Source organism: Saccopteryx bilineata, chromosome 2 (assembly GCF_036850765.1).
Source record: "Saccopteryx bilineata isolate mSacBil1 chromosome 2, mSacBil1_pri_phased_curated, whole genome shotgun sequence".
Taxonomy (NCBI): Eukaryota; Metazoa; Chordata; class Mammalia; order Chiroptera; family Emballonuridae; genus Saccopteryx; species Saccopteryx bilineata.
The window spans coordinates 305259001-305277661 of NC_089491.1; the positions used below are offsets into that span (position 1 = coordinate 305259001).

An 18661-nucleotide genomic window follows, 5' to 3' on the forward strand; every position below is an offset into this window, starting at 1 on the left:
AGTGAAATGCCTTCACATCACCGTGCAGTAGCCTTTTCCTGTCTTTTGTAGCAAGCAGTGCGAGTGGTTTGGAAGCATTCCTCAGCCTTGTGTCCTGTGGCTGTGGGAACCTTTGGACTACAATTCTCTTTGCAGTTGGACTCTATGATATGCTTCCGTTTCCTGGGGTGGTGTTTTTTGGGCAGGAAGATGAGAAGTAGGACTTGAGGGTTGTTTTTCTTTTCACTTGTCTAGCTAATCATGTATCAAAACTACCCAAAGATTTATGTTAAGTCATATAGTCATAAAGGCTTTGATTTTAAAATAAAAGCCTCACACTTAAAAAAATAAAAACTTTTATCCCTTTGACTCAGATGTAAAATAGGTCTAACTGTGGCTTCATCAGATTGAGCTTCAGTGCCTTATTTATGCCAGACAGGTTTTAGCTTCGTGTATTTACATTTCCCAGGAATTAAAAATTTTTTTTTAAAAATTTAAAAAGTGGCCTGACCTGTGGTGGCGCAGTGGATAAAGCGTCAACCTGGAAATGCTGAGGTCGCCTGTTCGAAACCCTGGGCTTGCCTGGTCAAGGCACATATGGGAGTTGATGCTTCCAGCTCCTCCCCCTTCTCTCTCACTGTCTCTCTCTCCTCTCTCTCTCTCTTTCTCCTCTCTAAAAATGAATAAATAAATAAATAATAAATAAAAAAAAATAAAGTTGAAGAAACTTTAAAAAAAAAAAATTTAAAAAGTGGTTATTTTATTGACTTGAGAGAACAGAAGGGAGAGAGCAAGAACGAGACGGAACATCTGTTCCTGTGTGTGCCCTGACCGGGATCGAACCTGTAACCTCTGCGCTTCGGACCGATGCTCTAACCCAGTGGTACCCAACCCCCGGGCCGTGGACCGGTACCGGTCCGTGGGCCATTTGGCACCGGTCCGCAGAGAAAGAATAAATAACTTACATTATTTCCGTTTTATTTATATTTAAGTCTGAATGATGTTTTATTTTTAAAAAATGACCAGATTCCCTCTGTTACATCCGTCTAAGACTCACTCTTGATGCTTGTCTCGGTCACGTGATACATTTATCCGTTTCACCCTAAAGGCCAGTCTGTGAAAATATTTTCTGACATTAAACTGTTCTGTGGCCCAAAAAAGGTTGGGGACCAACTGAGCTGTCTGCCCAAGGCGATTTTTTTTTAATCAAGACAAACTTTTCAGAGCAAAGACTAAGGCCCTGTCATAAATGTAGCTAGATTACAAAGTTATTTGAATAAAAGCTCTCTATTTAAATTAGAAGTGACTGAACTAATATGATGTTTTACTATTTAGAAATACTCTGTACAATTACTCTAGCCTTAACTGTTACTATTGTGGAGATATATAAGGATATGAAAAGAATGTGGAGGAAACAGCTAGTAGGAGTAAAGTCATTCTTACTCTTTTCTTATAGAAGAACCCCACTGGCAAAACCCATTTTGGTTTCTTCTGATTGAGCAATTGCCTGCTTTGCTGGCCCTCATTCCGTGTGGTGAAATGGAGTCATTCTACTGCTCCAGCTTGGCAGAGGGGTTTGTTAGTGTAGGCTGGAAGTAATCTGTTAGTACATGATAGACAGGAGGCCTGAGCTCCAGAAGAGGTGGAGGGAGGTCTGTTCCCTACTTCTGAGTAATTGGAATGGGCCACTGTATTTGGCGCAGGGCTTGCTGCTTCTGGTGATTTCTTGGCTGGTGAAAGGTAACTTTATCGAAGTGTCCTAATCTGGAGCATGATGTTTGTCTACACTGCTTAGCTTTCAGGAGTTGGGTACTACCTCTTATTCTGAACTACGTACTCAGATGAGTGCCTTGAACTCCCCAGACTCGGAACTGGCAGCAGTAAACTGTCACAGGAAGAGTGAGGAGGCAGAAAGAGACACACGTGGACAAAGAGCAGACTGTGAAGAAACTTATCTAAGTCTATTATTACTGTATTTAATGTATTTTTACCTGCCCCCCCCCTTTTTTTTTGCTCTGTTTTGTCAAGTAAAATTCTATCTCTTGATTTCTTTCTCCTCTGAGATCTGGAACTGGATCACTTTGCTAGGGATCTATTTGGCTCGTTTTTAAAAGATTATTTTGAAATAAGTTCAAGCTAATGTAAATGTTGCCAGATCAGTACAAAGAGCTCTCATACCTACTTCATGCAGATTCCCCAGTTGTTAACATTTTATTGCATTTGCTCCATCACCCAATATCTTTCTGTTGTGTCTGCTCACTTCTGAACAGTTTGAAAGCAAGCTCTGGATAAGTTGTCTTAACTCCTGTAAACACTCCAGGTTACATTTTCCCCATATACATGCTTCCACATACCAGCATACAACTCAGAATATTAGCATACAACATTGAGTCAACACAGTCATCCAGTCCAAAATTCCCATATATTGCCAACTGTCTCAGTAGTGCCTCTTTTTCTTTATGATCCTGGGTCCTATCCAGGAATACATGCTGCATTTAGTTGTCCTGTCTCTTCAGGCTCCCTTAATGTGCAACAGTTCCTCTGCCTTCCCCAGGCATTTACTGCATCTTTAACAGGGTTCAAGAGCAGGCTTTGCATTCTGTAGGATGACCCTCAACCAGGATCTATCTGTTGTTTCCTTGTGACTGGACTTGGCTCATAACCTTTTAGCAGGATTAGGCACAGAAATGACATGGTGTGTATCACATGAGGGTTACATGATGTCAACCCACCCCACTCATGGAGATGTTAAGCTAGATCATTGGACATGTTACTGTCCTCTAGGTTCTTCACCTTAAAGTCACCATTTTCCCTTTGCAATTGATTAGTCCTTTGTGGGGAGGTGTTCTAAGATTCCACTGATAATCCTGTTCCTGAAATACCACCAGATGTAGCATCTACTTGATCTTAGTCTTTTTTTTTCTTTTTTTAATTTTAGTGAGGGAGACAGAGGGACAGACAGGCAGGAAGGGAGAGAGATGAGAAGCATCAATTCTTCATTGCAGCATCTTAGTTGTTCATTGATTGCTTGCTTTCTCATATGTACCTTGACTGGCAGGGGGCTCCAGCAGAGCGAGTGACCCCTTGCTCTAGCCAGCAACTTTGGGCTCAAGCCAGCAACCCTGTGCTCAAGCTGGTAAACCCATGTTTAAGCCAGATGAGCCTATGCTCAAGCCAGCAACCTCGGGGTTTCAAACCTGGGTCCTCTTGCTCCCAGGCCGACACTCTATCCACTGCACCACTGCCTGGTCAGGCTACGTGATCTTAGTCTTGGTCTACTTGAAAACTCCAACCTGCCTCAGTGGTGGTTTTTATAGCTATCATTTCTTCTGTATTTCTTAGTTGGTATTCTGTGTTAAGGAAGAGCTCTTCTTTTCCTTTGTTTGTTGATCTATTTATATCAGCATGCACTTGAGAAATTTTTCAATGGATTATAATCTATTATCATTTTAAAAAAGTTTTTTTAAGCTTACATTATTCTGATTTGTATAGCGAGCCTCCACTTAGAGCTGGCTCCTGTGGCCTTTTGACACATCCCACCACTCAATCATTCTTAATGGTTACTTAGTTGTGAGAAGCTGCTTTCCAAATGACAGAAATGAAGCCCTCGGTGAAGCATGGGTTGGCTGCCCTCTAGGAACTGCTTCCATCTCTGCATCCCATAAAGCACAGCCTCAGCCGCCAGCTGCCTTTCTGTTCTCCCCGCAGCCAGCCTCAGGAGCAGTGTCACCCAGAAAGGAACTTGTCAGCAGGCTGCTGAGTGCCTTCATTTCACATGGCTTCTAAAGGGCATAAACCTGGGCAGGGCAGAGGTTATCTCTTCCCAGATGCCAGGACGATCCATTTCTTTAAAACTGTTGTAGATCTTAGGATGGCTATCAGGTAGGATAACTTTTAGGGACATTCCTGCCAGCTTGATATTTCAGCCTTCAGTAAGAGTTTTGGCTACTTGAATACATTTCATTCTCCATCTCCAAAAACCGTCCTCCTCAACCAAAATATCTTGTACTGCTTGGTCTTGAAATTTCTGAAACCCAGACTACCTGAGCATGTTTTCCTTAGATGGGGGTGCCTCGTAGAATTCAGAATCCTTTAAATTTAGCTGAAGGTCAGAGAGCTTGTTTGGCAAGGATAAATGTTTCTTAGCAGAATTATTTTTCTCTCAGCTCCTAGGATTTTTATAGCTCAATACTTTGAAGCTTATAGGAGAATTGATTGTAGTAGAAAGACTGTATGTAACATTCATTTCTCAACTTGTGATTTGTTCTTTATTCTAGGCACATGTAGTTAGTAAGAAATAAAACATCACTGCTTATTTGTGGAAATGAATATTTGTGTCACTGTTTACTTAAGTGAATTATGAAATCCTTTGTCTTTTCATTCACTTTCAGACAGGACTGTAAATTTAATGTTAAAAGTGAGGTAAAAACACTTGACCGAAGGAGGAAATCCTTGGGTACCGGGAACAATGATTGCAGTGGTAATTCTGTCGGGAACTGAATGAACTCTGAAGCCCCATGAGTTCAGTAGTATGACAAGGCAAAGAGTTCCATATCATTCATTCCATTTAGTGCCTTCCTTTCTTGGTCAAGGGCTGCACCTTACCTTGCTTGGAACTTGACTCACCTCTCAAATGTATTACTGATTGGGACGGAAACCTGGCAATTAGGTGAATGTAGTAATATAACTCCATTGACATTACAACAAACATTTTAAATTGAGTGTCTGTCCTAATGGGTCAGTAGACATATAAAAAGGTCATCAGCACCCAGGCTGGGTAGTACAGTGGTTGGAGTGTTGTCCCTGTGCACCAGGGTTGCACGTTTGATCCCCAGTTGGCACACTTACAGGAATCAACCAGTAAGTGCATGGGTAGACGGAACAATAAATTGATTTTTCTCTTTGTATCTCTCTCTCTCTCTCCTTGCCTCTCTCTCTAAATCAATAATTTTAAAAAAAATGTCATTAGCATTCCCTCTCTTCAGTTCTCCCTTTTTTTGGTAAACACCTTTTTTATTGATTTTAGAGAGGAAAGAGGGAGAGCGAGAGAGAGGATGGGGGAGGAGCAGGAAGCATCAGCTCCCATATGTGCCTTGACCAGGCAAGCCCAGGGTTTCGAACCGGCGACCTCAGTGTTCCAGGTTGATGCTGTATCCACTGTGCCACCACAGGTCAGATTTTTGGTTTTTTTATTTAACTTTTTAAAAAATATTTATTTTAGAGAGGACAGAGAGAGAGAAGGTGGACAGTTCTTCCTTTTTACAATAGTCTTAACCTTAAACCCAAAGGGTAATAATACACGTTGAACAATAAGAGGAGCATTAAATATTTTTCTGAAAAGTACCTACAGTTTCTTATAGAAAAGGGACGCTAGAGATTTTTGAATAAAAGCCTGACCAGGCTGTGGAGCAGTGGCTAGAACGTTGGCCTGGGATGCTGAGGACCCAGGTTTTAAACCCTGAGATCTCCAGCTTGAGCCCAAAGGTACCGCTTGAAGCCCAAGGTCATTGGCTTGAGTCTGAGGCCACTGGGCTGCAATTAAGAATTGATGCTTCTCAGCCCTGACCAGTTGGCTCAGTGGTAGAGCGTCGGCCTGGCGTGCAGGAGTCCCGGGTTCGATTCCTGGCCAGGGCACACAGGAGAAGTACCCATCTGCTTCTCTACCCCTCCCCCTCCCCTTCCTCTCTGTCTCTTCCCCTGCCACAGTCAAGGCTCCATTGGAGCAAAGATGGCCTGGTCAGTCACTGAGGATGGCTCCATGACCTCTGCCTCAGGCGCTAGAATGGCTCTGTTCACAACAGAGCGATGCCCCAGATGGGCAGAGCATCACCCCCTGGTGGGCATGCCGGGTGGATCCCGGTCGGGCGCATGCAGGAGTCTGTCTGACTGCCTCCCCGTTTCCAACTTCAGAAAAAAGAAAAAAAAAAAAGAATTGATGCTTCTCATCTCTCTCCCTTCCTGTCTATCCCCCCCTTGCTAAAAAAAAAAAAAAAAAGAAAGAAAAAGAAAAAGCAAGCACAGTAAATGTTGTTGTGGGGAGGAAAAGTAATTTTTCCTCTACCCTTTCAGGTTCTTGGCTGAGATTCTCCCCCCCCCCCAATAAAATGACATTAACAGGAGAAAAACAAACAAATATAATAATACACATACCTCCTGCGTACATGGAAGATACACAGGAAAACGGAATATCTCTGAAATGGCCCAAGTTATTACTCTAAATATCTCCAGCTAAAGACAGATGTGGGAGTGGGGGTGGGGAGGTAGCAATGGGAGGTTACCAGGAAAAACACAGTGAGGTTGTTATGCAGATTTGTCTTTCCCTTCTGCATGGATAAGAATTTCTAGAGATTTAGAGTCATCATCTTCCTGGTATTGAGCGGGAGCCCTCTGATTTCTCTTGTTTCTTACAAAAGGGTAATCTCTGCTCAGATTTCAGAGCTTCACCTGTGTCTGTTGTTTCTGAAAAATAACCAGCTTAAAATAATATGCCAGAGGCATATGTTGGAGTGGTATATTTTGCTCCTCTTCATTATCTAAAACAAAATTGGTTGCTACTTTAGTTGCTCTGCTCCTTCTAGTTTGAAACTTTTGTTCAGAAATACAGTTGACCCTTGAATGACATGGGTTTAAACTGCATGGGTCCACTTATATGTGATATTTTTCAGTTGACCGGTGCAGGCCAATTGACCTGCGTAGATCAAACACACATTGTTCAAAGGTCCACTGGCAGGTGGGAATCTGCACAAGCAGAGGACTGACTTAAATTATACGGGGATTTTCTACTGTGCAGGTTGCTGGAGCCCCTAACCCTGATATTGTTCAAGGGTCAGCTCTACTTGCAATCAAGATCATCTGTATTTAAGAACCATCGAGACAAAGAAAAGCCTCGGCTTGCACTTCAAACGATCTGAGCTGACTTTTCCTGCAGCCAGGGTTGGCAGGGTTAAAGTGTTCCAGCTGAGAAGCCCTGCTGTTACCTTCTGGCCGTCCATATGCAGATGCTGTTATATTAATTACAAAAGAAAACCCGATTAACTCGGAAGTCCTTTAACTGTCAGTGGGGCAGCTGCTCCAGCTCAAAGTAGGTTTTCTTCCTTCCTCCTCTTGTCGGTTACAGTTTTTCATCTTTCTCGAGAACTGCTAAAACCGCACTGTAGGTCCTTGAGCCCCTGGCTAGTTCAGTTACCTCTTTGATCTGCAGTTACAGTAGCCCAGGGAGAGCGTGCATAATTAAATTCACATATAACTTAAGATAAAAGCAACCAGACTAGCCACCCATCCCCTCAATTATTTTTCCTTCGACAGTTAAAACCTGATGGAATCCTGGAATTTAGACCGGGAAAAGATGTTGAAAATGATCTAATCCAAGTCCCTTAGTTCAGAAATGAGAAACCCAAGGCTGAGGAAAATCCATTGAACTGCCAAAGTCACAGAGCTGATCAGCGGTGAGGCCTGGGGTCAGGGTATCCCTCCCTCTAGCGCTGTCTCCACTCTGATGCGGCGCTCCTCCCTCGCCGGCCTGTGAACCATGCTGAGAGAAGCGCGGAGTCAAACAGTCTGTTTCACCTTCATTTCTCTCCCTGCCCTTGTTCAAATCTGTAGACATGTTTGAGATCAATAAAAAGGCTGAAGAATTGTGGGAGAAGCAAAGGGCATGAATAATGAGGTCTGGAAAAACCGATGGTGACATCCATACAGAAAGAAGGGCTTTCTTTCGTGTGACTGGTTGCACATAGACCCTCACAGTGGATGGAAACAAACAGCAAATCTGGGCTCGGTGTCGCTCCCCTTTCACATTGCACTGGTCTGTGGTTGTTTGACACTAGTGGCTTTATTTGTAGTGACTGTTTTTGTCTCTACAGAGATGGGGGGGTGTGCGATCATTTGGGTCAGATGAATAATTGGGTGTGTCTGCTGTGGTTTTTGGCTCATGCAGAGCATGTTTTACTGGCTTCCCTATAGTTGACATTGTCTCAGAGATGCTGACAGCTCTCCCTCTGGTCCTGAAAAATGGTTAGTTGGTTTTCATTATTTATTATCCACTCTCCTAGCTGCAGCAGTAAAAAAGCTCATTTAGGTTTTGTGTTTTTATTATGTACTAACTTTTGTTTTAGGAGTTATGAAGTTTGTCAGAATGAACTAGTGCCTATGTAAGGAACTTGGGAGGACTGGGAAAAAGGAAGGTAGGAAGTGCAGATGAGAGAGAATCGAGTTGCACTGCTCACTGCTCCGGCTGAGAGAACAGTGGTTAAGTTCTGCAAGGTGATCGGGGAGGTCCTCTTCTGTTGTCCGCATCTGCTGTCCATGTTGAGATGAGGGAGGTTTTTAGGATGATGGTTGCTCCTAAATGATTCATCATTATACTGGACTTTTCTGAGTCTTTAGTGGAACCGCTTACAGCTTTCCATAGACCCTTCTCCACAAATAAATGGATTCTTACACAGAGCAAGCACACGTGTAACATGAAGAATTTACTGTGTTTTAGTCATTGTGTTGGGTGTTTTGATAATTATAAATACATAACTATAATAGACTATGATAAGGGTTTAGTTGTGTACAAGATATGAGGGGACTTGGGATAAACCCATTGCTAAGTGATCACATGAGAAATTGGCTATGTCCCATTGCTTTTGATTAGAGGTCAAAGTTAGACCAGTGGTCTGGTGTTTCACTCTTGTGCTTAGTAAATACCCTACACAGAATTAGGCACTCAGTTAATGCTCCTTGCTTTTTCAAAGGAACTCATCTCTTCCTCAGGAGAGTAGGTGTCCTTGTTTCAGTGTCTGATGTGCGTGTGTGGGCCAGTTGATGTGCTTATAGACCGGCCTGAAAGGAAGGGCTCCGTGAAATGCATAGAGGGGCTGGGTGAAAGCAGACCACTGCAAACCTCTCTCTTGGTGGAGCTGTTTGTGGAAGAGAAGGAGGTTTGAGGAAATAGTAAGTTTGTGGTATGTACAGTAGGTATAGTCTTTTTTTTTTTAAGTTTATTTATTTTAGAGAGAGGAGACAGAGAGAGAGAGATTGAGAAAAGGAGGAGCAGGAAGCATCAACTCCCATATGGGCCTTGACCAGCAAGCCCGGGATTTCGAACCGGTGACCTCAGCATTCCAGGTCGATGGTTTACCCACTGCACCACCGCAGGTCAGGCAGTCTTTTTTTTTTTTTTTTTAATGTTAATTTTATTGATTTTAGAGAGAGGAAGGGAGAGAGCAGGAGAGAGACAGGAACAACTGTTCCTGTATATGCCCTGACCTGGGATTGAACCAACAACCTCTGCGCTTTAGGACAATGCTCTAACTAACCAAGCTATCTGGCCAGGGCAGGTAGGAACAGTCTAAAGTAGCATAACTTCTCAAATGAGTCTGGGCTCTCGTACTTCATTTCTAGGAACAAAATAAGCAGTGTATGGATGATTTAATGCAGCTCATGGTTAAGTGACTAAAGCTAATACCGTTTGAGTAGGTGCCACCCCAAATTTCAGTTAAGATATATGTAAGATTGGCCTTCTTACAGGCTAAGAACCGTGTCTTTGCCTTTCTGAACAAACGCAAGGGTTGCCTGAGTCACAGATATAGGCAGGCACTGGCACTGAACAGGTAGGGGAATGATTGAGTTCAGAATCTGAGTTTCAGTTAACTAATTTCTGGTCCCCTTTCCCAGAGGTTTTCATACTTTAGGAAGCCTTTGGTTCTCTCTTGAATACTATTTGACTTGTCTGTGGAAGCATGATTGTCCTGAAATAAGGGTTTTGAGATAGATCACATCTCTTCCTAGATTTGCCTGGAATTTATCCTAACAGGCAGTTCTTTCCCTCTGTCTTACTCAGGATCTTGCCATCCATAAACTGAAAGAAGGAATGTGATTTGGTTAGGAGATATTGATCTTAATTGAGTACCTAGTGCTTTAAGAAAACAGATGACTTGGCAGCTGGGGTGCTGTTGCCAGCTATCAGGGAGATGAACCAGAAAAGATTCTAGAGCTTATATAAATCTGAATAACTTTTTATTTCAGTTTGTGTGTATTTAGAGATTAGCTTATACATTTATTTATAAAATATGGCATAAAAGAGGAAAATAATAAGCTAAAACTTCATATGGTAGCGACATTTAAAAAGGCTCAGTGGCCCTGGCCATATAGCTCAGTTGGTTAGAGTGTTGTCCTGATTTGCAAAGGTTACCAGTTCAATCCCCAGTCAGGGCGCATACAGAAACTGGTTGATGTTTCGGTCTCTCTCTCTCCTTCCTCTCTCTCTAAAATCAATAAATTTTTTTTAAAAAACTGACAACCCGTTTTAATCAGTAAGTGGTTTAGCAATAAACAAATAAAGAGGAAAAGGCCGAATGTGGTCCAAGTATTAGGTCTCTGTCATAGGAAGGTTTTCATTTTGACACATTCAGGTATAGTTTCTCCTTGGGCTCACATCCCAGATAGTGTAATCTTTTCTGGCTTTGTTGATTTAGTGACCTTGTGATTGTGATTGATTCCTTGTAAATTCCTTAGTCTGTCCCTCCACTGGATGAAAAAGGAGGGGGAAGGCAGGTCAGGTCACTGCACCTTTCTGGGGATGAGCCAGGGAGGGGAATTCGGTTTGCTATTGAGGAGTCTTTTCTGACTGGGGTGTTTTCTTGACATCTCCTTCAACCGAGAGCTTCCTGGAAATTTCTCTTCTAGAACCTTGGCATCCTAATGGGGTCTCTGTATGAGTCTCTCTCTACCCCTTCTCACTCTTCTCTCTGTCCTCCTTTCTCCTTCTCCACCCTGCCCTTCCCCAACCAGGCCAGCTGAGCTGCATTTCTTTCCCACCTAAGGAAGAGAAGTACCTGCAGCAGATTGTGGACTGCCTGCCCTGCATCTTGATCCTCGGCCAGGATTGTAATGTCAAGTGCCAGCTATTGAACCTGCTATTGGGGGTGCAGGTGCTTCCTACCGTCAAGCTGGGCAGTGAGGAGAGCTGTAAGCTTCGGCGCCTCCGCTTCACCTATGGGACTCAGACCCGGGTCAGCCTGGCGCTTCCCGGTCAGTATGAACTAGTCCACACTCTGGTCGCTCACCAGGGTACCTGGGAGACCATCCCTGAGGAGGACCTGGAGGTCCAAGAGGACAGTGAGGATGCTGCCCATGTTTTAGCCGAACTGGAGGTGACGATGCACCATGCTCTCTTACAGGTACCAGTCTCATACTTATATAATTATATACACATATACCAGCTTTACTTGTATTTGCGCTTTATCAGAAAGTAATTTGGCAATATGTGTTCCAGGCTCTGAGCATCAGCTGGCGGAGGCATGGGGATGTCGTGTGGGAAGTTGAAAGCAGACCAGGTTGTAGCAGCGCCCGTCGCTGCCTCTGCACCGTGCTGCCAGGCCCTGGGCAACTGGCTTGTCTCCTTGCCTCCTGTCTCCCTTTCTCAGATAGAAGGAATGGGATACTTGCATCTCAACATGCTTTTATAGAATAATTATGATTAATTAGAAATCCTTTTTCTTTCTTAGCAGGAAGGTGTTGCTAGGATTCTCTCTAGCTATTCCTTTCTGAAAGGAATAATAAGATGATGGATAATTAATATTCTCGTTAGAGTTGAGATGACTGAAGAATTTTGTATTTTCTTAGGCTTATTCCATTACTTGCTGGTGGGACATCATGTTTCCTACTTAATTTTTTTTTTTTTTAATTTATGGATTGATTTTAGAGAGAGGAAGGGAGAGAAACATGATTTGTTGTTCCACCCAACAATATACAGGTTGATTCCTGTATGTGCCCTGACCGGGGAAAGGACCCTCAATCCTAGAGTATCCAGACAACAATCTAACCACCTGAGCTACCTGGTCAGGGCATCATGTTTCCTACTTTCTAAGGAACTTGGGAATGTGAAGACAGGTCTGCCTCAATGTTACGAGAGCTGAGCTGAAGATCTCAGCACCTGAAGAGTATCAATCGCTTCTCTTTTGAAGTAAACTCCCAAAGAGAGCACCCACCAGTCCTATGACATATCCTAAGAGATCATATTGCCTGTCTAGTATTCCTGTCTCCACTTAGGAAGGACTCGTCTCTTATGCCAGCCTTCCTTTCCTGCTGTATAGTTGGGACTGGGCTATTTTATTAGACCCGTGGATCTTAATCAGCAGTCTGTAGACCAGCAGAAGATTTCTGGTGGACTGGCAGTGGTCCATGGACCACAGTTGAAAACCACTGGATTAGACTGAATGGGTATCAGCAAAGGATGTGACTATGCCAGGGGTCAGGAGTAGATAGGAATACAAGCATGCAGACACTCAGAATGGAGAGTTTATCACCTTGGTTAGCTGTGCCACGAAGGAAGAGCTAATTTCACAGAACTAGGAGAGTGGTTTCTTTTTTCATATAATCTCTTCACTTACCCTTGTTCGAAAAGGCTTTATCTTCCAGTCAATGAAGGAATCCTTTGGTTGTGGCCGTGGTCTGTAACCTCCTAGAAGTAGAAACTGTCAATTCCTTCCAGAGTCCAGATTTATATTATCTTGATAGAAGCTAAAGGGGTTCCTATGGAGGAAAGGCAGCATTTGCTCGCAGGCCCGGTTCAGCGGAGCCATTCCTATTTTCCGACCTAGAGCTTGCACTTCGTAGCTCAGGGACTCAGTGAGAGCTCTTGGAGGACCCCGAGAGTAACCCTTATATATTGACCGAGGCTCCTCAGGTGCCCCGTGAGCTCCTTCACAGTCAGGAGTGTTGATCCACACACAACGTCTGTAGTGTGCTGCCCTGGTCTGCTCCTTCCAGTTTCCGGTAGTGCAGTGTTTTCATACTTTTTCAGACTTTAAATCACTGTAAGAAATAACACTTTATAACAGGACCCAGTACATATCTACACAGATATGTTTGAAATAAAGTTCCATGGAACAGTACTTTTACTTCTTGCAAAACATGTCTATACACGTCTATATTCTTTTCTATTCTGTTTGACTTAATTTTGAAAAAGTGATTGTAGCAACCACTACATTGATGCTGTGACCTAGTACATTGTGACCTGCAGCTTGAAAAACGCTGTTAAATAGGTGAAATGACTGCTCTAGGTTGGGTAGTATTTTTTCCTGTTCTTGTCTTTTACAAACAATCTTAGAAAGTGAGCAGTGCCATTGCAGGAGAGGCAAATTATCTGATTGATTTCTCTATGCCCCTTCATTTTGTTGGTTTCAGTTTTTTTAATGTTTATTTATTTATTTTTTTTACAGAGACAGAGTGAGTCAGAGAGAGGGATAGACAGGGACAGACAGACAGGAACGGAGAGAGATGAGAAGCATCAATCATTAGTTTTTCATTGCGCATTGCAACACCTTAGTTGTTCATTGATTGCTTTCTCATACGTGCCCTGACCACGGGCCTTCAGCAGACCAAGCAACCCCTCGCTGGAGCCAGCAACCTTGGGTTCAAGCTGGTGGGCTTTTGCTCAAATCAGATGAACCCGCGCTCAAACTGGCGACCTCGGGGTCTCGAACCTGGGTCCTCTGCATCCCAGTCCAACGCTCCATCCACTGCACCACCACCTGGTCAGGCTAATGTTTATTTATTTGTTTATTTTGTTGGTTTTTGTTTTTAATACTCGCTTTTATTGAAGGTGAGAGCCTCACCTGAGGTGCACATCTGAGCACATATCTTAACCTGGAGAGCGCCCAGTCCCTGCTCCTGATGTGTGCTAAACACTCCCACCAAAGTGACCGTGTGCAGTCCCTGACCCTGATGTGTGCTAAACACTGCAACCGAGGTGACTACTGAGGAGGCTGCCTGTTGGGGAGGCTGAGGTACCAAGTCAGCTTTCTATCCACACAGTTGAAATATATATTCTTTCTTGAGGAATATTCTTCTCTTTTTTGAGGACTTCACTAGCCTCTGTTTCTGTTTCATGTGGTTTCTGAGGCTTCCTTAGCCAACATTTCTCCAGATCTGCTTTATTCTCTAATGGCTTTGATGTAGAAATCCTAACGGACCCAACGGTTCAAAGTTTAGAACCTTTGATGCTGAGCCGCAGAGAGGCCTGAGCAGCTTGCGCAGCGCAGGCCCTGCTCTGTCCCCACAGTCAGGCTCCTGTCTCCACCGAGCACATCGGCCACGCTTGTTCACTGCTGGGAGCATTCCACAGCTACCTTGAAGATTTTTCATGGCAGTGAGAAAGATCTTTTTGTTTAGCACCCTCTGTGTTTAGGACCAGTGAGTTAGCTCTGAACAGCCCTTTCATTTGGTGTGTACAAGGGGCGGTAGAAAAAGGAAACATTTAGCTAAAGGAAACCAAGATTGAATAAGGGGAAATGGATATTCATTTTCAACTGTGGCATTATCAAAGCAGAATTTTTCCCTACGCTCTTATACAATGGTCATTCTTCTAATGCGTTACTTTGAAGTCCTCATAAATTAGCTGTTTTTAGTTTTTCCAAAATAGGCCAACTTATACAAACCCATAATTCTTGGTGTTCCCAGCTTTTTAGTTCTGGGTTCTCTGAGATTCTTGGTTCATAATTCATTAGCAGAGGAACACTGTCAAACCATTAGTTTCTGAAACCTTGTTTTAATGTTCAATTTAAAACATAGTCATTTTCCAATTGGCAACGCATTTCACCATTCACCATATGTGCCAGTTCTGTCTTCATATACAGACATACTTCCCCTTCCGCAGCCTCACCCCTTTCTGCACACACATCTACCCACGTCCTTTTCTCTTTCTTTCCCTCTTGTGAGTCCACTGGAACACAGTTGTCTGCCTCAGAGTTGTCTCAGTCTGATGTGTGTGGTGACATGTGTGTATTTTTTCCCTATGAACACTTGTGAGAAAGGAATAAAAAGAAGCAGAGGTGATAAAACTTCCTCAGCTCCTGCAGCCCAGCGATGGCATTTTATTTACTGTGGCAGTTCCGAAGCTCTCGGTTGTTCTGCTCTTATCAACAGCCTGTTTGTCCCCACCGCATGTTTGCTGGCCCTTTGGACAAATGTACATGCCATCTGGTTGCCTGACTGCCAGCTGCTGACATGGTTTTTGGCTCATGGTGATGTCTGGTAGGGTATATATTTCAGGGAACTGTGATAAATTGATGTTTCCAGGAGAAGTGTAATAAATTGCAAACAAACTTATTTTGTAACTATTTTTAACTTCAACCATTTAGAGCAGTAAACTTTTCTCTTTATAACCCTCAATCAGTAGCTGTCAATGGATAGTAAATGTTATAGATGTAGTTTTAATTTCTCAATAGTTAACACTTTCACAAACCATAATCTTTATTTATTTTATTTATTTATTCATTTTAGAGAAGAGAGACAGAGAGAGAGAGAGAGAGAGAGAGAGAGAAAGGGGGGGGCAGGAAGCATCAACTCTCATATGGGCTTTGACCAGGCTAGCCCAGGGTTTTGGACTGGTGACCTCAGCATTACAGGTCGATGCTTCATCCGCTGCGCCACCGCAGGTCAGGCAAACCATAATCCAGGGGTCCCCAAACTACGGCCCGCGGGCTGCATGCGGCCCCCTAAGGCCATTTTTCCGGCCCCTGCCACACTTCCGGAAGGGGCACCTCTTTCATTGGTGGTCAGTGAGAGGAGCACAGGATAAGGATGCATCCTACATCCGGTGACATGGGACGCACGCATCACGGCTCTGGAAGCACATCATATCAGTTGTTACGGCTAGCAGTGACAAATATGGAACTGGACATTGACCATCTCATTAGCCAAAAGCAGGCCCATAGTTCCCATTGAAATACTGGTCAGTTTGTTGATTTAAATTTACTTGTTCTTTATTTTAAATATTGTATTTGTTCCTGTTTTGTTTTTTTACTTTAAAATAAGATATGTGCAGTGTGCATAGGGATTTGTTCATAGGTTTTTTTTTATAGTCTGGCCCTCCAACGGTCTGAGGGACAGTGAACTGGCCCCCTGTGTAAAAAGTTTGGGGATCCCTGCCATAATCTTTATAAAGGATCTTACCTCAAATGACAAAAGTTTATGCAAAATTTTAACTCCAAAATTTCTCTACATTGTTGCTTGAATGTTAGCATCTTTCAATTTTTGTCTAGTTACTGGCATTTACTATGGCTTCTTATAGAACCAAATTTATTGTGTGTTGCTTAGTTAGATACCATATCTTCTTTGCATGTATCTAAATTGAAAGGTAATGATTAATAAAAAAAAAAAATGAAAGAGCCTGACCAGGCGGTGGCGCAGTGGATAGAGCGTCGGGATGCAGAGGACCCAGGTTCGAGACCCTGAGGTCACCAGCTTGAGCACAGGCTCATCTGGCTTGAGCAAAAGCTCACCAGCTTGGACCCAAGGTCACTGGCTCGAGCAAGGGGTTACTCGGTCTGGTGAAGGCCCACGGTCAAGGCACATATGAGAAAGCAATCAATGAACAACAAAGGTGTTGCAATGCACAGTGAAAAACTAATGATTGATGCTTCTCATCTCTCCGTTCCTGTCTGTCTGTCCCTGTCTATCCTCCGCCCCCTCTCTGTCTCAAAAAAAAAGAAAGAAAGATAGATAATGGTTGATTAGAATAAAGTAGGGAAGAAAGCTGTGTAAAGGGTCCTCCTCAGGGCAAGAAGATATACTGCTCACAAAAATTAGGGTATATTTTGTCACTTCATATTCATTTTGAAATATTCCCTAATTTTTGTGAGCAGTATACTTTTGGGAGGAGAGAGTGTTTGGGATTAGGCCCAAAATGGCTATTCTAAGACAGAAGAAATGAAGTTCGGGTAATATGGATAAGACAGAGAAATAATGATATTCAAGAGATATTAAAATAGAGAAGCCATCATTTTGTGGGCCATTAAGAAAGGGGAACTAAAGTGATCTGTTAAAAAAAGGGATATAGGAGGTTCAGGCAAATGCTAAATTATAGATTCCTTGTAGGCAGTAATACTGTATTTGAATTTGACATCTCTCTTGCTCTGCCTCTAACAAACACTAATGAAATGTAACCATCCTGCATACAGTTTTTTGCCAAGAAACGTGGAAATATTTATTAAGGTTAACTTACCTATTAAGGATATGTGTGGTTTAGAGGCAAAATTAAAAAAAAAAAATCCTGAGCTCATGAGAGAAGCCATGGTATGTCTTAACAATAGCTTGAAGCTGAGGCTGTATTTTCTCAGTTCACCATCAGGCATTCATTTTTGGCCCACAAGGTTAGCTCTTGGGGAGAAAATCTGGCTGAGTCTTACTCTTCTTCCTCTTTTGTCTTCTCCCTTTTCTAAGATCCTGCCTCTTCTCTGCACCAGATGGCTTCCCTCTCTGTTTTCATGGCCTCAGAGATGTGCTGGTGTTTTCCCTTTCAGTAGAGAGGATGGTGAGGGTAGGGGATTTCCCCAATTTGGAGACTCAGAGTTTGAACGTGCTGCCAACAGAAGGAAACCATTGTTGGGACTATAGAAAATACTTGCTTTCACTTCTTCTGTGATATCTCACACAGTCCTTGTGGGGCTGTTTCATAGCAGGGCCTTTACTATGCAACCAGCATATACTGCTCAACACAGAACACAAGGATTGTCAGGACCCCTGAAATCATCTTTTCCAAACTCTATTCTTCTTTCAGAACTTCCCAAACAGGTATTTCCTGACATACAGTGGACATGGTCTTTATGGGCAAGGCCTGGATTTACATCCTGGTTTTGTTAGTTAACTGACTGAGTCACTCTGGTGCTCAGTTCCCTCATGGGTAAGATGTGGGTAGTTAAAAATTTTTTAGGGCTGGGGTGGGGCTTAAATGAGAGAGTATATGTAAAGCACCTAGCACCCTGTTTGGTACATAGTAAGCCCGTTCCCTCCTCCCTTTGTATAAATTAATCAGTGTCCTTGACTAGAGGGTTTCCTGCGCTCTCTATCACCCATCCCTTCCCTGAGAACCATCCACATTGGGACTCCTTCCTTTTCTCAAACCTGAGCCCTGGTTCCACTTTACTTATAGTTATTATTCTTCTCTAATTAGAGACAAAGTTCATAATTGATTATGAAGTACTTTTGTAATAAAATGAAGGAAATGTTATAAAAAGGTAAGTAATACAAAAGTTAAAATCATAAAGTTAAAAGGTAAAGTGTTCCCTTATACCTTCTTTCCTCTTCATTCCACTATTTTATTTCTCTCTCTCTCTCAGTGAATCTAGTAAGAGGTAAGAGAGTAAAGCTTCAGATTCCTACTTTTATCTGTATCTCTGGGTGTTTGAATATCCACAGGTAGAATGCACAGCATGTATTTCAGTACATTCTTGTCAACTTGTCTTTACCTGATTCATTGAAGTATGAAATATAGAGAAGATAGTTCCGAGCCTTAAGGGCTTCATGCTCATCAGTTGAGATGCAGAGCCCTTGTTTTGGGGTGTTCGGGATTGTAAATATATTCCCACTTTGAGCATGATACTTTTTGTAGCTAGCTTAGGGCTTTGGTTGGAATTGTGGTTTTTTTCCCAAGTTTTGTTTCTGGCATCTGAGTTACCACACTGATATTTTTACTAGGTAGGTAGATGAGCTTGTATACATTCCATGCTGACTGCTGGATGAAGCTCTGGGTTGGCTTCATATTAGTCCCAGTTGATTATTACATTATAGGCAGTCATATTATTGCCCAGAAACTCGTTCAGTTGCAGCTCGCCTTTGAAAGTGTACCAACAAGAGTCAAGGTATTTTCTACAATGTAATGAGAACAGAGAGGTATTTTTCTTAATATGTAAAT

At 42.8% G+C, this 18661-nt stretch overlaps 1 protein-coding gene across 3 annotated transcripts in view; it reads left to right on the forward strand.

Annotated features, from left to right (window-relative positions):
* Positions 1–18661, forward strand: part of DSTYK (dual serine/threonine and tyrosine protein kinase) — a 64817-nt gene that overhangs the window by 10975 nt on the left and 35181 nt on the right. For 2 of the 3 annotated variants that reach the window (XM_066261576.1, XM_066261573.1), the window contains exon 2: positions 10756–11144. In XM_066261576.1, the coding sequence (XP_066117673.1) occupies positions 10756–11144 (389 nt within the window). Of the gene's footprint in view, positions 1–7955; positions 7993–10755; positions 11145–18661 lie in introns of those variants that run through there. The other variant, XM_066261574.1, reaches the window with a different exon arrangement.